Consider the following 20474-nt stretch of genomic DNA (forward strand, 5'->3'; position numbering starts at 1 on the left):
GTGGTGTGGGCAGCAGACAAGGTATGTAGGTATATGTACACTCTTCTTTACAGCTATGTTCTTTGATTAAAAGATTTTATAACAAGACAGAGTCTGCACAGGTTAGCAAATATCACAATTAGTAACTGACATACATAATAAAATTAGGAACAGCTGTAAATATGATCAAGGAATTATAAAGGTACTATACAGATCACGTTGCACATCTGTTCTTCTATTTTTTCATCTTGGAATAATTTATAGTTCCATATAAAACTTACAGCACACAATACCCACATTAAAACCTGCAACATAGTTGGTGGCATTTGTGTTCTAGCATGCACATAATATTGCAGTTACATCAATTCATCTGCACAAACTCAGTTTAACTGCACATTTTAATAAACACAGGCGGTAACTGTGAAAAAAAAATCAAAGCACAACAGCATGCTACTTACCCCTAAAGTCGTGTTCTGCCTGTTGTAGCCAGCAAAGTGCAGTATGCTCTCAGTAGCCATAGCAAGCCCTGTGTGCTGAGACAGGCCAGACATCCAGTTCTGGTGCTTGTTCAAGTATTCCTGAAAATCAAATTAAGAAAAATCTATTACAACAATCAGTCATTCTTCATAGCTGCATTTATGATAAGTATACAGTAAATTATAAGAAATTACAGCATGAATATAAGTAGAAACAGCTTGGTGATTTATGATAGCGTTTGTTTGGACTCTTCAACTATATATGTCCAAATAATAGTGTTCTCAATGCATATACCGGTATGATCCCATAACATATGCTTTTAATTCAGTTAATAAAGATTAAACATTAAGGAAAACAAAACTAAATGTAAATACTTTTGGCATTCTGTTTTCCTGAGATTAAGCTGTCGCAATAACTACGGTCTGTTTTGTGAGCACTGGTAGCTACCAAGGCCTCTAAAGGAAGCTTACAATGATTAAGTGTAAAGATCAAACCACTGTAGCGGTCTGGTAAAGGAAAGGTAACTACAGAGACAACATACCATATGCAAATAGCTGCCACCAGATTTGCCAAAATGTTCCCTTAAATTGGCAGTAAACATTTCTTTAATAATTTTCTTTTAATGAATATCTCTAAACATGCACTGTTTAGGAGATATTAGCTCTTTTTGATAGCTGGTACATGCACTCTGAAGGAATGGCATACCCGTGCTATTCCTTCAGAGCATTAGCCATGGCCCGGGACTCCTGAGCACATGTGCAGAAGTGAAGTCATTGAGGCTCGTCCAGTCAGACAGAGGGCTTTGTTTTAAGGTCTTTCATAATGTGCTATGCTAGCATGCGATGCATACTAGCATACATTATGACATTACCTTGCAGGGGATTCTTCTTCTTTTTTTACCTGCAGTGTACTACCGCTTTAAATCCCTTAAATTTATTGATATTATTTGTATTCTGAAATTATTTGTGTACGTTTACTTTCACAAACCTTTTCTTAAAAGGTAAACCATATACAGTGCCTTGAAAAGTGTTCATACTGTACCCCTTGAAATTTTCCACATTATGTCATGTTACAACCAAAAACGTAAATGCATTTTATTGGGATTTTATGTGATAGGCCAACACAAAGTGGCAAATAATTATGAAGTGGAAGGAAAATGATTTTCAAATTTTTAAAAGAATAAATATCTGAAAAGTGTGGCATGCATTTATATTCAGCTTTTACTCTTATTCCCCAATTTTTTCCCTAAAACCCTTTAAGCTCACCAAACATGTTATAAACTGTTTACAATCTCTTTTAGATTTACCTAATTATCTTAATTAGCCGATCAGACAGGCCCCTGACCACAAAATTGTTGATAGATCTAAAGAAGATTGTATAGTCTGATTCTAAATGTGTCTAGTGCTACATCTACTGGTCAGATAAGACTATATGATATTCCAATTAAATACTCAAAATTAAAAAATATATAACATTTCCTTTTTTTAATCACAATAAACAGAGAAAATATGTACAAAGCTACTAGACATTCCCTACAGGGTGTTCACCACTAACAGAGTGTTGTACTGTGTCAGCCAATGATCAGTGCAGAAACTTTTGAGTATACAACATATCCTTTTTTTTCGCCAACTCTGTAATATTTACCACTGGAACACTACACAACATGGTTGAGAGGTTGGCCACTGAAACACTACACAATGTCTGCATAATACCTGCAGATGGGATTTGGTCACTGATGGTGCCCACTTCATTGCTTCTTGAAGGATCATTCCACAGCGAGCAGCAAAGTCCTTTACAATGCTCTAAGAAAAATCACAAATGTACGATGTGTATTCTACAAATTAAACTACATTAGGCATAATTAAGAGCAGTTACCCTTTATAGAAAGCACCTTACCAAATGTGACAAACAATTGACAAGCACTAAACTCAGAAATTACTGGAGAACTTGCACAGCCAGGAGCTGTTCTTACCTCTCTAGCTTCATATGTATCAGGAACCGTTATCCTGTATGGGGCATCTGGAATGTCGTAATATGGTTGGTCCTTGTGAATGTCCTGAAAAGTAACAAAAATCTGTATAAATTTGTAACTCATACCACCAGTCAGTTTAGAGCTGGAGGCGGCAATCTGTCAATTGCAATCTACCTAATAATCACGGCCAGATGATGGGTAGATTGCATCCCTGCTTTGCTAATCCCAGTCTAAACTGCTCCTCCTACATATGCACAGAAGTGCAGGTAAGAAACACACCTAGTTTACTGTGCTGATGCCCGCTCGTCCTCCTCACGTGTCCATCCCAGGCAATTGTATGTGACATCACATGGGATGGACAAGGGAGGAGGGCACACCAGAAAAAGAGGGCACACCAGAAAAAGAGAGCACACCAGAAAAAGAGCAGTGTAAGGGAAGTCTCTGCCCTGCTCTGACCCCCTGTACATGCATAACACTGCCCTGCTGACACTGTCCACAGTCCTACATACCACTAACCTCTGTACACTCCAATATATCCTATTGACTTCCCCTCTGTACACTGCCCTAAATCCTGCTGACCTCTCCTCTGTACCCTGCCCTACAGCCTATTGACCTCTGTACCCTGCCTTACAGCCTACTGACCTCTGTACCCTGCCCTACAGCCTACTGACCTATATACCCTGCCCTACAGACTACTGACCTCTACACCCTGTCCTACAGCCTACTGACCTCTGTACCCTGTCCTACAGCCTACTGACCTCTGTACCTTGTCCTACAGCCTACTGACCTCTGTATCCTGCCCTACAGCCTACTGACCTATACACCCTGCCCTACAGCCTACTGACCTCTACACCCTGTCCTACAGCCTACTGACCTCTGTACCCTGTCCTACAGCCTACTGACCTCTGTACCCTGCCCTACAGCCTACTGACCTCTGTACCCTGCCCTACAGCCTACCGACCTCTGTACCCTGCCCTACAGCCTACTGACCTCTGTACCCTGCCCTACAGCCTACTGACCTCTGTACCCTGCCCTACAGCCTACCGACCTCTGTACCCTGCCCTACAGCCTACCGACCTCTGTACCCTGCCCTACAGCCTACCGACCTCTGTACCCTGCCCTACAGCCTACCGACCTCTGTACCCTGCCCTACAGCCTACCGACCTCTGTACCCTGCCCTCTGTACCCTGCCCTACAGCCTACTGACCTCTGTACCCTGCCCTACAGCCTACTGACCTCTGTACCCTGCTCTTCATCCTACTGACCTCTGTACCCTGCTCTACATCCTACTGACCTCTGTACCCTGCTCTACATCCTACTGACCTCTGTACCCTGCTCTACATCCTACTGACCTCTGTATTCTGCCCTACATTCTACTGACCGCTGTACTCTGCCCTACATCCTAGTGGTGTCTGCTTTAGTAACTTCCAGCTTCTAGATTGAGTTCAAGCTGGACCAATGTACTACATAAACATATCCATACCCGGAATTCATTTTTAATAATTCTTAATGACTTTGTGGTGATGTGTGATAATACATAATCTGAAATTAAAGACACAGAAGGCTACCAAAAATACCTAGGTGGCAGGTTGTCCTCTTTACGATGTAGATGTTTAACAGATTAAGGACAAATTTGTTAAATATTGAGCTTCCATATTCCCATTTTAGCATAACAACTTTAACCACTTCAAGTCCGGACACTTTTACCTCCTTCCTGTCCAGGCCAATTTTCAGCTTTCAGTGATATCACACTTTGAATGACAATTGTGTGGTCATGCAACACTGTACCCATATGAATTTTTTAGCATTTTTTTGAGACAGATAAAGCTTTATTTTGGTGGTATTTATTCACCAATGGGATTTTTATTTTTTTTGCTATGTAAATGAAAAAGTCCAAACATTTTGAAAAAAAGTGTTTTTCTAAAATTTTGCAAATAAATCATATTTCATCATAAATCTTGGCCAAAATTTATTGTTATCTTTTTAGTAAAAAAAAACAAAATACGTTTATAACCAAAAATTATAATTTTTAAACATTTTATTTACATTTTTATTTTATTTTTATTTATTTTTTTACATACTGGTTTTTTTTTTTTTTTTTTACGTACTGTCACCCTAGTAGTACAGGGTCACCATGGTGACCCTGTACTACTTGTGGGGGGTGATGAAGATTTTGCTTCTTTTTTTTTTTTTACATTGATTGCTTTTACACCCATAAAGGCTGTAAAAGCAATCATTTCTCCTCTCTGGCTGCATTCTTGCAGCCATTGAGAACTACTGTGTGAGCTGTGATTGGTCATAGCTTGTCACATGGTACAAGGCTGTTGTGAATAGCCTTGTACCATGTGACCTCTGTGATCATTCACAGATTTCACACGTAGTAAGCAATGATGTCAGAAGCAACATCTTGCTTACTACTCTGCATATGATCACGACCTCGCAGAGAGGTCCCGTACGATGATCGGTGTTCCACTGTGTCCGGAGGACACAGCAGGCACCGGATCGCGGTGCTGCACACATCCCAGGGAGCGCGCACAAGCAGGAGGCCATTTATAAACAACCACCTGACCCTGCACTGCCACCGTCCGGCCGTTTATATACAACAGCCGGACGGGAGGTGGTTAAGCAAACTTGCATGGGGAGAAATATGTAGGCTACCATTCCCAACCTTAACTTCTAAATCTACTACAACTTGCAGCAAATGTGCTTCAGGTAAGGAATACATTTTCAAATGGAATTTAGCAATTGCATTTTACAGTTTTCCACAAGCAGGTAACAAAATTTGTTTAGCAAGACATACTAGGGACTTCCAGTTCCTCAATAACAGGAAAGTCACAAAATGTCAAAATAAGACCTATATTCTCAAACTGCCAGGGGTTTAAACAACCGTTGTAAAAAATATGATTATTTAACAAAAAAAGAATGAAGCAAAAATGTTATGCAAACATGTGATGTCTTAATTATTCATACAGCCGTAACCTTCCTGTTGGTTGATCTCATCACCACCACATAACAAATACTACTAACTGTAAAGGTTTTGGTCTCAAAACTATTATAGGATAACAGATCCAGCTGTGTGTTATGTGATTGTTGTGTGATTGTTTTGTGTGAATTCTGCATTGTAGAATGACACAGAGCACTACATACTGCACTGAGTGAGAGAGACAAGGTCTGCAAAATATCCAGCATGGTTTTCAGCACCTTCCCACTCCACAGCAAGTGAGGAAATCTGCAAAGGAATTGGTGACAAAAGTAAATAATTTTGTTAAAAAAAGCATGGTATATACTTAGACCACACCAGACAGGACAATTCAAACATAATTAGACAATTCCATTAGATAAGATATACTTTAATAAAAAAACACAATAAATATTTGTCTTTAAATTATGTATTCAACAAAAATATCAATAGATGTCATAGTGTACTTTAAAAAAAGTAAGTACACTCTTGGCCTCGGAAGCTGGTATTTTTGCCCTTCAGCAGAGATTACTTCTTGAACACATTTTGCAATTACTGCCTGCCAGTCTCAGACATAGACTTGATGACATTTTTGACCACTCCAATGTAAAATTCCTTTTGTTGCAAGATTTTTGTAAGATTTCTTGCATGAACTCCCTGTTTCTAATCCCACAACACTGCAATGGAATTATGTGTTATGACTAGGCTTGTCCCTCCCCCTCCATTTATTTTGAGTCATTTCTTAGTGGAATTGGTAGTGTGTTTTGGATACTTATCATGCAGAAAGTTCCATTTCCAGTACTTTCAGACCGATGGCCTCAAATCTCATGAGAAATTTTAGTTGAGACTGACTGCAGGCTTCAAAGTGTAACCTCCTTTTGATTGTTTGCACTTTGACACTAACTGTTGCAAGAGTTGCCTGCAGATCCCGCAATAAAATTTAGGGGTTGTCAGACAGTGCATCAAACAGTCAGCTATTGGGTTTAATTTGCTTAAATGAACGCATCACAAACACCCGGCATGCATTTGCAGTGCAGCAATAACATTACAGTAATAATAGGTGTTTGTGGTGTTGTTTTAATGCGCCATCAACATGCTTCAAATGCACCAAAAATGCTCATAAGGCGTATGGGGGGGGGGGGGGGGGGGGGTGTTTAACGTTCATTAAATGCAAGTCATTGCGAGTCACACTTGACTCAAAATGCAGGCTAGACTGCATTTTGAGTCAAGTGTGAACAAGCCCTTAGAGAGCTTTTTTGATCTTAGCAGGAAGATACCACACACATCATTAACAAAGAGAACAACAGAACCTAGAAATCTGACATGCAATATTAAAGGTCATGGTTTCATATGTACTCACTTGTCTACCAGTCCAGATAAATATTTGTCTGCCACCCGCCTGATGCGCTTATGAATGTGATTGAAATTAACTAACAGGAACTGAGCATGCCTTTCCAATTCTTCCTCATTCTCTTTCGTTTTGGGCTGCAAAATAAAATGTTGAAATACAAACTCTAGCTAATGGAAGATATAGTTTAACAGCGAGGTAATGAAGGTAAAAATGTTTTAAAATCTGCCATTGTTTAAAGAAATATTCCGCTAAACAATGTTCGTTCATAATACTACTTACTGAGGAAGAAATACAAGTACCAGCATATGGGATACATGTGATTGCAACCAAAATTCAAGAATTTGAGACCAGATGATCCAGATGAAGGGAAAAAACATTTAAGGGTCACTCTCGATAGGCTTTGTCCATACAATTTAGTAAAAATAAAAAAAACAGCTAATAGGTCAAATACAGACCAACTGCAAGTCATTCTGAATGATCTCAGAAGCATCTAAAACTGATGAAAAATAAATGGTTTTGTACATGAAAGCTATTGTCACAGGTCTTAAACCAACTTTTTACACAAATATTAAACATAATAAATATTTAAAGAAGAGCTCCACCCAAAAGGGGAAGTTCCGCTTTAAGCCTTTGTCCCCCGCCTTCAATTAAGGATTGGTACCTTTGGGGAGCGGGTACCCGAATTTAACAGGTGCCTGCTCCCACTTCCGCTGCAATCGCCTAGGCGATCACAAGAGAAAGTTGTCCTACCCCCCTCCCCCTCCCCTTAGTCTTCAGGGACACGTGATAGGTCCCAGAAGACTACGGGGCCCATTCACAAAGCGCAGCGCATCTCATGCATACGGAGTGGGTACTCGGCTGTGATGCCGCAAGCTGTCACAGCCTGGTGCCCACACTGAAGATGCCGGCACTGTGGAGAGAAGACGGCTGGTGATACCAGCGGTGGTGATGACACCTCTGGAACGGGGGACAGGTAAGTATCTATATTTTAAAAGTCAGTAGCTACAGTTTTTGTAGCTGCTGACTTGTATTTTTTTTTCAGGTGGAACTCCGCTTTAAGTGTCTATAAGGTCTGCAAGAGTATCCCAGCACTGTTGACAAATAAAGATTTTCTCAGCAGAACTTATTTTTATCTTTACCATTAAGAGTGTATGTCATCTTCAGAGAAACATAAAAATGGTTGTAAAGGTAAAGGGTTTTTTACCTTAAAAGGAAAAGTTCACCTTTGGGAACATATTACATGTTCCACCAATTTTTTTGGTGGAACATGTAACATGTTCCCACTGCTGCAGCCCGTGCCTGTTCCCCTCCCCCTTCCCTGTGACAGCAGTATGGGGAGAAGTTTTCGGTACTAGCTGTCACTTTTTGAAAACAGAGTTCTGTGAATTAATGAACTACAGGTTTCCGACAGCATTTGTGGCTGTTAGCTTGCAGTTCTCAAAGAACCACTACAGCACTGTTGAGCACTGTGGTAGTTCATCAAGTCTTCCTGTCAGACTGTATCTGCTTTCCCGTAAGGGTTGTGTGGGCACACAGATACACTGAAAGTTTGCAGAAGTCCTGCATGGCACCAGTGATAGTAATACACATTTGTTTACCTGCAAAAAAAAAAATAGGCATTTTTTTATATTTTTTTTTTTTAACGTGAACTTATCCTTTAATGAATTCTCTTTTAATGGTAGCTCTCTCTTTGACTCCCCTAAATACTCACCAAAGTCCAATGTTGATCTAGCTCTGTGCACTCTGCAGCAGCTCTTCTTCCCATCTCCCTGCTCTCACAGGCCTGTCTGAGAGCAGCGGGAGCCATTGGCTCCTGCAGTTGTCAGTCAAAGCCTATGAGCAGAGAAGGGGGGGGGGGGGGGTTGAGCGAGGCTGTGTGTCTGAATAGACGCAAACAGCCCGGCTCGGAATCGAGCAGCATGCACGAGTGCTCCCATGAAAAGCTAGGTGGAGGGAGGATCCAGGAGCACCAACAGGGGATCCAAAAAGAGGATTGGACTGCTCTGTGTAGAACCATTGCACAGAGCAGGTATTACATGCTTATTATTTTGATTAAAAAAAAAAAATCAAGCTTTAGAATCACTTTAAAAAGACAAGTATGTCCAAAGCTTTTTACCATACTTCTGTTGTGGGTCACAGGAGTGCACTTTTGCTCCCGTGTTCTAGAATCAGCTAATAGCAGGCTAATGCCCGCTATCAGCTGACCCACTCCAGGATCTGGAAGGATCCCGACAGCTGCAGCATCACACCGATGCTGCAGCATGGAGATGAGTATATGTGTTTTTGTTTGTACACACTTTAAACAAGAAAACTCATTGAAATTTTAGCTAGGAGATCTTTATGATTTGCTAGTACTCTCAATCTATAGATGCGGTATAAGCAAGACATGCAATACAGAATAGAAGAATTAAAAAACCTCTGTGAATGAAGCATTGTTTGATTTGGTTTCCTCACAGCCTTATATTTTTCAACAATCACACATTACCCTAACTTAATTATCTAAAATATGGTCCCTGGTCCATACTAGTCCCTAGACTGGCAAAAAATGTGGTCCTTGCTGTGCCGTATAATGTTTTTGGACAAAAATGATCACTTTTCTTTCCATGGTGCTAAATATGCCAATTAACATGTATGGGTCCACTTACACAGAGGTGGTTACAATATAACTGTGGCAATACTGGTGGTTTTCTAATAAAGATTTATCTGGGATATTTGTAAAGACCTGCTGTGTACTTTTTGAACATAGTTTTCCATTTATTCAAACAGGTCAAGCATCAAGAGACACCATTCTCCTATCCGCAGGTGTTCTCTGCAGCACTATGCAGGAATACACTGAAGGACATCATTGACTCTATACTGCATTCTGCATGTTTAGAAATAATTTAAAAATGCCAGCACAGTATTTTGCAAACTGAAGTTTGTGAAGAAGGTAAACTGCAGCTTATTTAATTGCCCCCTTAGCCCTTTTTGAACTCTTGGACAAATTGTGTTCCAAGTATTACACTTTTTTTCCAATGTATGATTGAAATAAAAAAACTCTGGAAGTACTGGAACAATCTGTGCATACACATTTTGAATGGAGCTACACATTACAGTATGCATTCATGTTTTAAAGAAAAAACTACATGCAGGTGGTGTCCTGGGTGGAAAATGAGCCATCGATCCTCAATCCACAGTAACCACAGTACTAGCCACTAAACCGTGGATTGTGCCAATACCTGGGATACACTTGTTCTACTCTGAATATACACCATACAAGAGGAACTTCAATCATGGTCAACCAAGTTTTAAAGTCCTCCACAAAAGCAGAACGTTTCATTGCCAAAAGGCTTGCTGTGTCTCCCAGCACAGTCTCAAGAGCATGGAGGAGATTCCAGGAGACAGGCAGTTACTCTAGGAGAGCTGGACAGGGCCATAGAAGGTCCTTAACCCATCATCAGGACCATTATCTGCTCCTTTGTACAAGGAGGAACTGGATGAGCACTGTCAGAGCCCTACAAAATGAACTCCAGCAGGCCACTGGTGTGAATGTCTCTGACCAAACAATCAGAAACAGACTTCAAGAGGGTGGCCTGAGCGCCCAACGTCTTCTAGTGGACCCTGTGCTCACTGTCCGGCACCATAGAGCTCGATTGAACACCAGAATTGGCAGGTCCGCCACTGGCGCCCTGTGCTGTTCACAGTTGAGAGCAGGGTCACCCTGAGCACATGTGACAGACGTGAAAGGGTCTGGAGAAGCTGTGGAGAATGTTATGCTTCCTGTAACATTGTTCAGCATGACCGTTTTGGTGGTGAGTCAGTGATGGTCTGGGAAGGCATATCCAGGGAGGGATACACAGACCTCTACAGGCTAGACAATGGCACCTTGACTGCCATTAGGTATCGGGATGAAATCCTTGGACACATTGTCAGACCCTATGCTAGTGCAGTGGGTCCTGGGTTCCTTCTGGTGCACGACAATGCCTGGCCTCATGTGGTGAGAGTATGCAGGCAGTTCCTAGAGGATGAAGGGATTGACGCCATTGAATGGCCCCCACACTCGCCTGACCTAAATCCAATAGAACACCTCTGGGATATCATGTTTTGGTCCATCTGACGATGCCAGGTTTCACCTCAGACTGTCCAGGAGCTCAGTGATGCCCTGGTCCAGATCTGGAAGGAAATACCCCAGGACACCATCCGTTGTCTTATTAGGAGCATACCCCATTTTTAGGCATGCATACATGCACATGGGGGCCATACAAACTACTGAGTACCAGTTTGAGTGGCTGCAATGAAATTTCAGCAATATGGACTAGCCTGCTGCATCATTTTTTCACTTTGATTTGCAGGTCTTTGAATTCAGTCCTCTGTAGGTTGATAATTTTCATTTCCATCAAATGATGGGGCAACCTTACGTTCCTAACACATTACCCAGTCCATATCAGTATAGATATCCAGCATGATATTTTTCCCCATTAAGATCTGATCTGTTTTCAAAGTATTCCTTATTTTTTTGAGCAGTGTATATTGCAGCTTACAATCAGTACATGTGGTGGCTGCACTAGTTTTCTTTTCCATGGCTTTTTTTTCCTCTCAGTTTTCACCTGGTGATCTGGCCAGTAACACATCTCCTGTATAAGAGTGCCTACACTCTGGATGAAGGAGCATAGCAGCACTGTCAGTCTGGGGGAGAGTACTGTTAAATGTATTAGCAGATTTAAATACACTAACAAATTGAAGTCAAACTCCAGCTCATACTTCTAATCAGTTACAGCAAAAAGTTTTTTTTTCTTTTGGGATAAAGGTTTTAAATGTATACATAAAAGCTGATCATTTTAATCACCCCTGTCAGTGTTAAGTGGTTTTTCTCATCCATGTAAACTGATACATTCTGCTGGAGAGTATTTGCTTCAGAAATATAGACTTGCAGGCTTGTTCACCAGATGAAAATAGAAAAAAAAAAAAAAAAAAAGCAAATGCAGCCATGACATCTAAGAATTGGTAAGCTGCAATATAGTAAATGTTTGCTTTTGGGTTTAATACCGCTTAAATTTAAAAAAAAAAAAATAATAATAATAAAAAAAACCTCATTTAAATGGATTAGAAAGTACCTGCACACCAGGTCCAGTTCTCTCTTTAGCAGTGACACGTTTCTGTGGTAGTTGGCTCTGCCCTGTCCCTTCCCAGCAACTGTACATCACTCACTACTAGCCCATCAGTGTGACAGCCAGGTCACCGACTGATAGCAAAACACAAGATGTGGCTTCGGGCAAGCATCCACCAGAAAATGATGGTTAGAAGCACTTTTCTACTCAGGATTCCCAGAGGTCTGGACACAGGAATAGGCCTGGCATGCATCAAACTACAGTTGCTGGCTATACAAGGTAAGTATCATTATAAAACATTTTATTTCCCACAAGTTCAGTTTAAACCTGATTGGAGTGTCTACAGAGGTGTTTTGATTTGCTCACTCTTAACCTGTTTTGTTGCAATTCTTTGTTTGAAACTACTAAAAGCCACAAAACTGTCAATGGCAATATAATAATTTGAAGCTGCCATTTCAAAATCGTGAAGCCAACATCTGTGCAAATGTACAGAGGAGGAACCTTGGTGGTATGACATACTGCAGAAATCTAAGTGACATACAAGGCTTTTGTTCAACTTTTACCTTATCAGCCATCACTGCTAGAAAGGCATCAAATACTTTATCAGCTACAGCAATAATGCACTGCATCATTCCTGCAAAAACATAGAAAAGGTGGTCATAGTTTAGCCTAGTAACATTTTAGGGGAACAGAATAATTATTACAAAAAAAAAAAAATAAAAAAAATAAAAAAAAGCTTTCTTGATATTTTACTGATAAGACTGATGCACATTTTTATTAAAGCTCTAATCAATCAGAAAATGTAAAATTATAAATATGTTATTATTTTAGTTACCATAATGTTTATCTGAAAGCAATTTTCATTTTTAATATTTTGCTTGACTGCTATTCCAGATTCTTCTGAGGCCATTTAGTGGCAATCATCCCCAACTTCCTACACATCACCTTCGATGTACTTTGAACCCTTTTCTACCAGGGTACATCCTTAAACAGCAGATTGGTGGTCTATTTGCCCAGTGCTGTTTATAATCCTAAGGCCAGGTTTACACTACTGCAGCTTTGTAAGCTGATTAAACACAGGGAAATGGTCCCTGTATCATTTATGGAATTGAATCAGGCACTAAAACTGCAAGTGCAGTGTGGTTCCCAGTACGGGAAGTGGCTGCTGCGATTTTCAGTGCATACGGGTGCCATTAGGAACACATCTCATTGCGGCTGTAGGAACAGGTGCGGTCTGGCAGCGGGAACCACCTGCACAACTGTGAACCAAGTGTATGGGCCAATTCAATGAGATGTGCATCAACAGGTAACTACATGCTGCTGTTTACAGTGTTGATCCCTCCCCGTCTTCTTATAATAGAGGAGGGAGACAGATTATAGTAATAGTGAATGGATAAAGAATGAATGGATCAGCAGCTACAGACCCTTTCATGTCCACTCCACCCCCTCCCCACATATAATCTCCAGCCTGTCTCTGTAGTCACATGTTTATTAACACCTCACCCCCTTACCCTGCACATCTGCACAATAACCCCTTCATCTCCATCCTGCCTCTGTATGTGACCTGTATATTAACTCCCTCACCACCTCCTCTCTCTGTGCATGACCTGTACAATAATGTATCTAGTGCACCATTAACAAGCTTCGTGTTCAACTCCCTCAACACTAGCACGTTCATTAATTTCCAAGATACTGTAGTAAAAAAAATTAGATCACCTCGGAGTATCTACTTTCCAAAAAATAGGTCATTTTGGGTACTTTCTTTTCTTTTTTTTTTGCACTGTCCTGGCATTATTTTAAAAGAACGCAGAAAGAGTTTTTTTTTGTCTTTTTTCCTTTTTATAGTAAAAAAAGCCCAACAGTTCTTAAATACCACCAAAAGAAAGCTCAGTCTGACTCAAAACATTATACAAAATAATTTGGGTAACATGCTGGCATTACAAAGTAACTGTCAAAGTTTGAAACTGAAAAATGGCCTGGCAATGAAGGGGTATTATGAAGGGGTATTATAGGCTGGTCTTAATTGACTGTGTATGTAATGAGTAAGAATGCCCTATAAGAACAAGTGTGTTTAAATATTTATATATGTCCCTCTGCTATAGAAATTTCTCCACAGTTTCTTGTGTAACTTCTGTCTTTGGTACAGGAAGGCAATGGAATGTTGCCAAGAAGAACCCAGACAGCAGTAAAAATCCAACAGAGGTTTTACTCCTTCTGTACTCTACTAAAATAATTTTTCTTGTTGCGTTCTTATTGGGGAGATTTCCCTTCATTTTAGGTTTTAGGTACCATAGTCACAGGAAATAAAATAAAACCTCCCCATTAAAGACACAGACAGAAATAAAAACCAACCAAAAAGTTCTAACCCTTCCTTTCTCCTTCCAAAAAAAAAAAAAAGACAAGCTAGGTAAAGATTGTACATAACTAAAGTGTACCCATTGACGATCTACAATGAACAGTAAAAGATTTAACTAATTTCAATACAACACAAATGAATATCATAGCTACTATACAGTAAATTTGAGTGCTGAAAAGCAATTACTATTATATATCAAATAAAATCAACTGTCACCTGATTTGTCCTTTTGAATAGCTTTATCCTCAAAGTAAAAGAACATGACCTGGAAACGGTCCTTATCTGTGGAGTGTAAAACCCTTCCAGACAGGAAAAAGTTACAGATTAAATATAAATAACGGAAATCAGGTTTAACATGTGAACAAAAGCAAAACTTTAGTGGATGTATTTTGGTGTGCTCACCTCATATGCTCTAACCGATACACAGAGAGCAGGTAAGTGGACATGGCAAAGTCTAGTTTGTTGATATTTTGACATACTTCTGGGGCTGGATCCAGCAGATTAATAATAGTGCTTCTTAGCTCATTTAGCTCTGCCTGCATGTGAAATATCAAAATCCATACAATTGTTTTGTACACAACACTTATTAAAAAATTGACAAAAATGCTTACAGGTGTTACGGTGTCATTCTTCATTGCGGAGTTGTACTGAAGGACAGACCGCAAAGGTTCCTTGCTGGGGAAAGTCAGCAAAGGAGATTTTGTTGCTATTTCACAGACTCCCTCATACCACTCTTCAGGCCACAGACCTGCAGTACAAAAGAACTTGGCTGATGAGATTTATAACTGTACATAAAACAGAGACAACGTCAACAAGACACCAGTTAAAGTGCAGTTCCAAGGGATATAATAAGCCAGTTCTACAGCACTACAACATCGTTATGTCTAAATTGGTGTGTTAACCTTTGCGGCATATATTCTTTACAATTTGGCAGAGTGGAGAAACTGCATTCTAGTAAACAGGCATTTTTTTAAAAATGTGTTTTTCTGCCCTGTCCCGTTCTCTTTCCTACCTTTACCTATCTGATCATCAGATTTTCTTTGTCAAGAACTCTACCTGAATCTTAAGTTGTCTAGTCCACATATAACTGTTGGACACCATGCTCTGCACAACCTACAGTGGATAAATAAGGTTTCCCCACATTTTTCTGTGATGTAAAAAATGAGACAAAGATACATTTTAGAACTTTTTCTACCTTTAATGTGACCTATAAACTGTACAACTCAGTTGAACAACAAACTGAAATATTTTAGGTGGAGGGAAGTAAAAATAAAATAATACGGTTGCATAAGTGTGCACACCCTTAAACTAATACTTTGTTGAAGCACCTTTTGATTTGATTCCAGCCCTCTTTCTTGCATAAACACTCCAAATCTTTGTGAGGGCATCTCCTATGCACAGTCATCTTCACATCACGTCATGGATTTTCAGGTCTGGGCTTTGGCTGGCCTATTCCAAAACTTTAATCTTCTTCTGGTGAAGCCATTCCTTTGTTGATTTGGATGTATGCTTTGGGTCGTTGTCATGCTGAAAGATGAAGTTCCTCCTCATGTTCAGCTTTCTAGCAGAAGCCTGAAGGTTTTGTGCCAATATTGACTAGTGTTTGGAACTGTTCATAATTCCCTCTACCTTGACTAAGGCCCCAGTTCCAGCTGAAGAAAAACAGCCCCAAAGCATGATGCTGCCACCACCATGCTTCACTATGGGTATGGCGATGTGCAATGTTGTTTTTGCACCAAACATATCTTTTGGAATTATGGCCGAAAAGTTCAACCTTGGTTTCATCAGACCAGAATATATTTTCCCACATGCTTTTGGGAGACATCAGATGCGTTTTTGCAAAATTTAGCCAGGCTTGGATGTTTTTCTTCGTACGAAAAGGCTTACATCTTGCCAGTCTACTCCATAGCCTAGATATATGAAGAATACAGTAGATTGTTGTCACATGTACCACAAAGCCAGTACTGGTCAGATATTCCTTCAGCTCCTTTAATGTTACTATAGGCCTCTTGGCAGCCTCCCAGACCAGTTTTCTTCTCGTCTTTTCCTCAATTTTGGAGGGACATCCAGTTCTTGGTAATGTCACTGTTGCAATATTTTTGCCACTTGATGATGACTGTCTTCACTGTGTTCCATGGTATATCTAATGCCTTGGAAATTCTTTTGTATCCTTCTCCTGACTGATACCTTTTAACAATGAGATCCCTCTGTGATTTGGAAGCTCTCTGTGGACCACGGCTTTTTCTGTAGGATGTGACTAAGAAAATGTCAGGAAAGATCTACTAGAACAGCTGAACTTTATTTGGGGTTAATCAGAGGCACTTTAAATGATGGCAGATGTGTACTGACTCCTATTTTACAAGATTTTGAATGTGATTGCTTAATTCTGAACACAGCTACATCCCCAGTTATAAGATGGTGTGCACACTTATGCAACCACATTATTTTAGTTTTTTATGTTTACTTCCCCCCCTAAAAGATTTAATTTTGTTTTTCAACTAAGTTGTACAGTTTATAGGTCCCATTAAAGGTGGAAAAAGTTCTGAAATGCTTTATCTTTGTCTAATTTTTTACATCACAGAAACCTGACATTTTAACAGGAGTGTGTAGACTTTCTATATCCACTGTATACTTATCTAAGCATTGGGCCTCTGCATAGTCATGTCTTATTTTCTTGCTCCCTGATGGTCAGAATCATTCCACTGGGGAGGTGTACCTCCATTTCTGTCTAACACAAAAAGTATTGAGGGAATCGCACCAACAGGGACATTTTTTCATACTCTGCTTACTCTATTAGTAAAAGAAAGAAAGAAAAAAAATAAGGTTATAGACATCAGAAAAAGAATCTGAAAGGTTCTAAACTTTCCCCACTCTATCCAAAAATCACAAACATTTCAGATGTTCTTCTATATTAAGGAGAACTAAAGTTTTGCTGTAAGAAATAGCAAGCAGGCAGACTTTAATTGCAGAAGAGACATGCAATCTCTCTTCTGCAATAAAACGCCCTTCCTGATTGCTCGCAGTTTTCTGCAGCTCTGTAAAATGAAATGCACAGCTCAGATTACAGCACCATGCTGGTCTCCGAGCACTGGGATGACTGGCTCCTGGGCATGCGCATGTGAGATGAAGAGGCCCAAAGGCTGGAATTCAATTTTTTTTCTTAACTGAAGGAATGTTTATTGAAATAGTAAACATGTGAATCGCAATAATATTACTATAAAAAGAGAGATACATGAGTTTCACAACAGAATCATCAACTAACAATTGCCTACTACAACCAGTCATCAGCAGATCACAAAGAAATGACAATCAGCACCTTGCATGAGAAGAAAAACAATACATCTGAGGGGGGGAGGGGAAGAGGGAGGAGGAAACATGGGCAGGAAGAGGAAATATATAATTAGAAAGAAAGAGGAACAGGAAAAAACAGGGTAGACCAGAAGCAAAGTGCATATCTAGGGAGGGACTTGCATATAGAAGACTTGCTTAGGGGGTACCGGGGATGGGAGGTGACTAAGCAACCAAGGGGAAGATAGCACTCAAAGTGTCACAGCGCGTGGTGTCTCGCCTCCACCCAAGCTTTTAGGGCAATTACGTCCCATATAGGTCAGCTTGTACATAGACAAAATGGCATTGATCATGGAGCACGAATCAGAAACTGTTGGAGGGTCTGGCAATTTCCATTTAGACAAAATAATTTTGCTTGCATAATAAGCGGCATAGAAACAAACAGTTTAGTATGGGTGGTGGTAGGTAGGTTATCGGTTACACCCAGTAATCAAATCAAGGAGTCTATTTCTAAACGAAGGCCACTAATCCCGTTCATGTCAGCCACCACTGTTCACCAACAGGTCTGGAGTAATGAGCAGGACCATAACATATGTATAAAAGTCCCCACCTCTAGGAGGCATTTAGGGCAGACTGCATCAGCGGTGCCGTAAATGACCAACAGCCTCTGAGGCGTATAGTACACCCTGTGAAGAAACTTTAATAGTATAAATCTGACTTTAGCTGAAATCATAAGGGGAATATATTGCTGTAGGCCCTCGGTCCAATTCTCCTCAGTTAAAATGGGGACATCTCTCTTCCAGGCAAGGTAGATCCGCAACGTGTTAGTGGTGCCCCTACAGGTCAACCTTGGATAGATAGAAGATAGAGGTCTATCCATAGTATGCATCATGGAATTCACCTTTTAGTACCGATTTAATATGCTAGTGTTGGGAATACTTTGTGTTATCTGAATATTTATAACATCATACTGAAAAATGGACTGTGCAGAATTATGTGGTACTGATAGATAGCAAGAATCAAAAAGACAAGACAAAAGTTTTTGCAACAAGGAGAGCAGCATACAGTAAGCCACTAAATAAGAATAAAAATGAATTCAAAGCAAAATAAATTGGGTGTGTCAGTACAGGACAACACCAATTGGATAAAGCCCTAACTGGAGGGCTATTGTAGTATCCCTTTTTATGGACACTGGAATAATATAAAGTTGTGGCTGTTGCATGGCTGCAGTGTATGTCTGTAACCACTCGCAGCCTGTAGGCCATTTATATACAGCCTCGGGAGGAAGCAGTTATATCAGGAAAATAGCTGCAGCCATGATCCTGGTATCAAAATTTGCAGCCAGCAACCAGCTTTCATGTAAACATGATCCGAGCAGCTTTACAGGTGCCCATTTTTACAGAGCTCAGAATGCTGAAATGACGTGTATTACATCACTTCTGCTTTTGTTTTTTTGTTTACTGACCGTTACCAGCCAATGAAACCAATTTATGAAGTGGAGAAAATCAGGGGTCTGATAGACCCCAGAACTCTCAATAAAGGGTACCTGTCATTGCCCAAAATATCACAAGGGATTTTGTTTATCCCTTGTGACAGCAAGACAGTTAAATAAAATAAAAAAAATAAAGAAAAGGTGTATTAATATATTTAAAGAAAATGAATTTAAATGTATGCAAAAGCGCATGTAGGTCACACGCACATATAAAAGCAGTGATTGCACCAGACATGTGAAGTATCATCACGACCGAGAGAGCGAGAGCAATAACTCTAGCATTTAAATGCATTTTTTTCCTGAAAGGAAAACAATTGTGCATACCACATAACCAGGTCAGGTGTAGATGGACTATGTTAGAATGTGAAAAGAAAAGGGAAGAATGAAGGAAATGTATCTGGCATGTATTCGAAACCAATATTACCATAATACAGTGAGAACCTAGCTTTATTGTACCTGATCCTTCCACTGCAAAGCCCATAAGAACAGAATACAACCAGAAGTCTCGGAAGAGCTTCTGTAAACGCGGCTTGGCCTCTTTGATGGGTTGTAATCTTCGAGTTAGCTGGAAATCAAGTGCAGGAAAAATAAATGCATATCATCCCATAATGGCAAATCAAATACCAGTTGCATAACACACATAATATGCAATCACACATCTTTACACACGTACACATATTACAAAATCTGACTTTAACATCGGTCTACGGTATATCTAAATCATCTTTCCACCCCATTATGAAACATGGCTCTTCCTGCAATTTGATAAATTGGAAGTCTCAATATCAAGGACAGTTGAACGACTTCATAAATGCTTTCCATAATGTATTACATTGCATTCCAGTGTGGAAATTACATATCCATAAAAACTGTGCACATATCAGAGAAACGCTAATGCCCGATACACACTATCAGTTTTTTATTTTGTTCAACCCGGCGGGCTGAACGAAAAAAAGCTGACAGACTGCTGTACAAACACAAGCCTTCGGATTTCTTCAGGGGTGCATTGACAAAATGCCTAAGAATTGCTAAAAAATGTATACAAGCCATCAGGTGGATCAAGCCTGAATTTTAGTTACACAAAACAACAGGTTTTCATTGTGCACCATTATAACTTTCTAGCCACTGGCGACAGAACAACCAATGATATTATCAGTTGATAAGAAGGACATTGGGCATCTGCACAGCATCCTTGTTTTTCCCTTCCCTGCCCCTCTCTGTAAGCACTGGGGTCACACTGGCTGAGTGTGACAGAGAAACTGAGGGAGAAGAGAAACAATGGAATACAAGTCAGTACCAGTGTATTTGCTTTGGAAGAATAAATCACATCTAATGTCTGGTATCCTACATGTGCAGATGTTGCTGCGTTCTGTAAAACTATTCATTTAGTTTTTTACATTTTGTGATGGGTGCCTCAAGATTGTGCAGAATTTTAAGGCCTCGTGTTTTTGCAGCTACTTTTAGGGGTGTCATACTTTTTTTTTTTACTGCTTGCAAATGGCCCTCCGTGTGT

General features: G+C 40.0%; 1 protein-coding gene across 2 annotated transcripts in view; it reads right to left on the bottom strand.

Moving 5' to 3' along the window:
- Positions 1-20474, bottom strand: part of PI4KA (phosphatidylinositol 4-kinase alpha) — a 168707-nt gene that overhangs the window by 61403 nt on the left and 86830 nt on the right. For both annotated transcript variants that reach the window (XM_089653173.1, XM_089653172.1), the window contains exons 20-29: positions 19418-19526; positions 14793-14929; positions 14584-14717; positions 14398-14480; positions 12389-12459; positions 6748-6872; positions 5576-5657; positions 2429-2512; positions 2169-2258; positions 438-557 (exon numbers count right to left, since the gene is read on the bottom strand). In XM_089653173.1, coding sequence (XP_089509299.1) covers positions 438-557; positions 2169-2258; positions 2429-2512; positions 5576-5657; positions 6748-6872; positions 12389-12459; positions 14398-14480; positions 14584-14717; positions 14793-14929; positions 19418-19526 — 1035 coding nt within the window. The remainder of the gene's footprint in view (positions 1-437; positions 558-2168; positions 2259-2428; positions 2513-5575; positions 5658-6747; positions 6873-12388; positions 12460-14397; positions 14481-14583; positions 14718-14792; positions 14930-19417; positions 19527-20474) is intronic.

This window comes from Staurois parvus, unplaced genomic scaffold (genome assembly GCF_062004578.1).
Source record: "Staurois parvus isolate SC_StPar_1 unplaced genomic scaffold, SC_StPar_1.0 ptg000704l, whole genome shotgun sequence".
NCBI lineage: Eukaryota > Metazoa > Chordata > Amphibia > Anura > Ranidae > Staurois > Staurois parvus.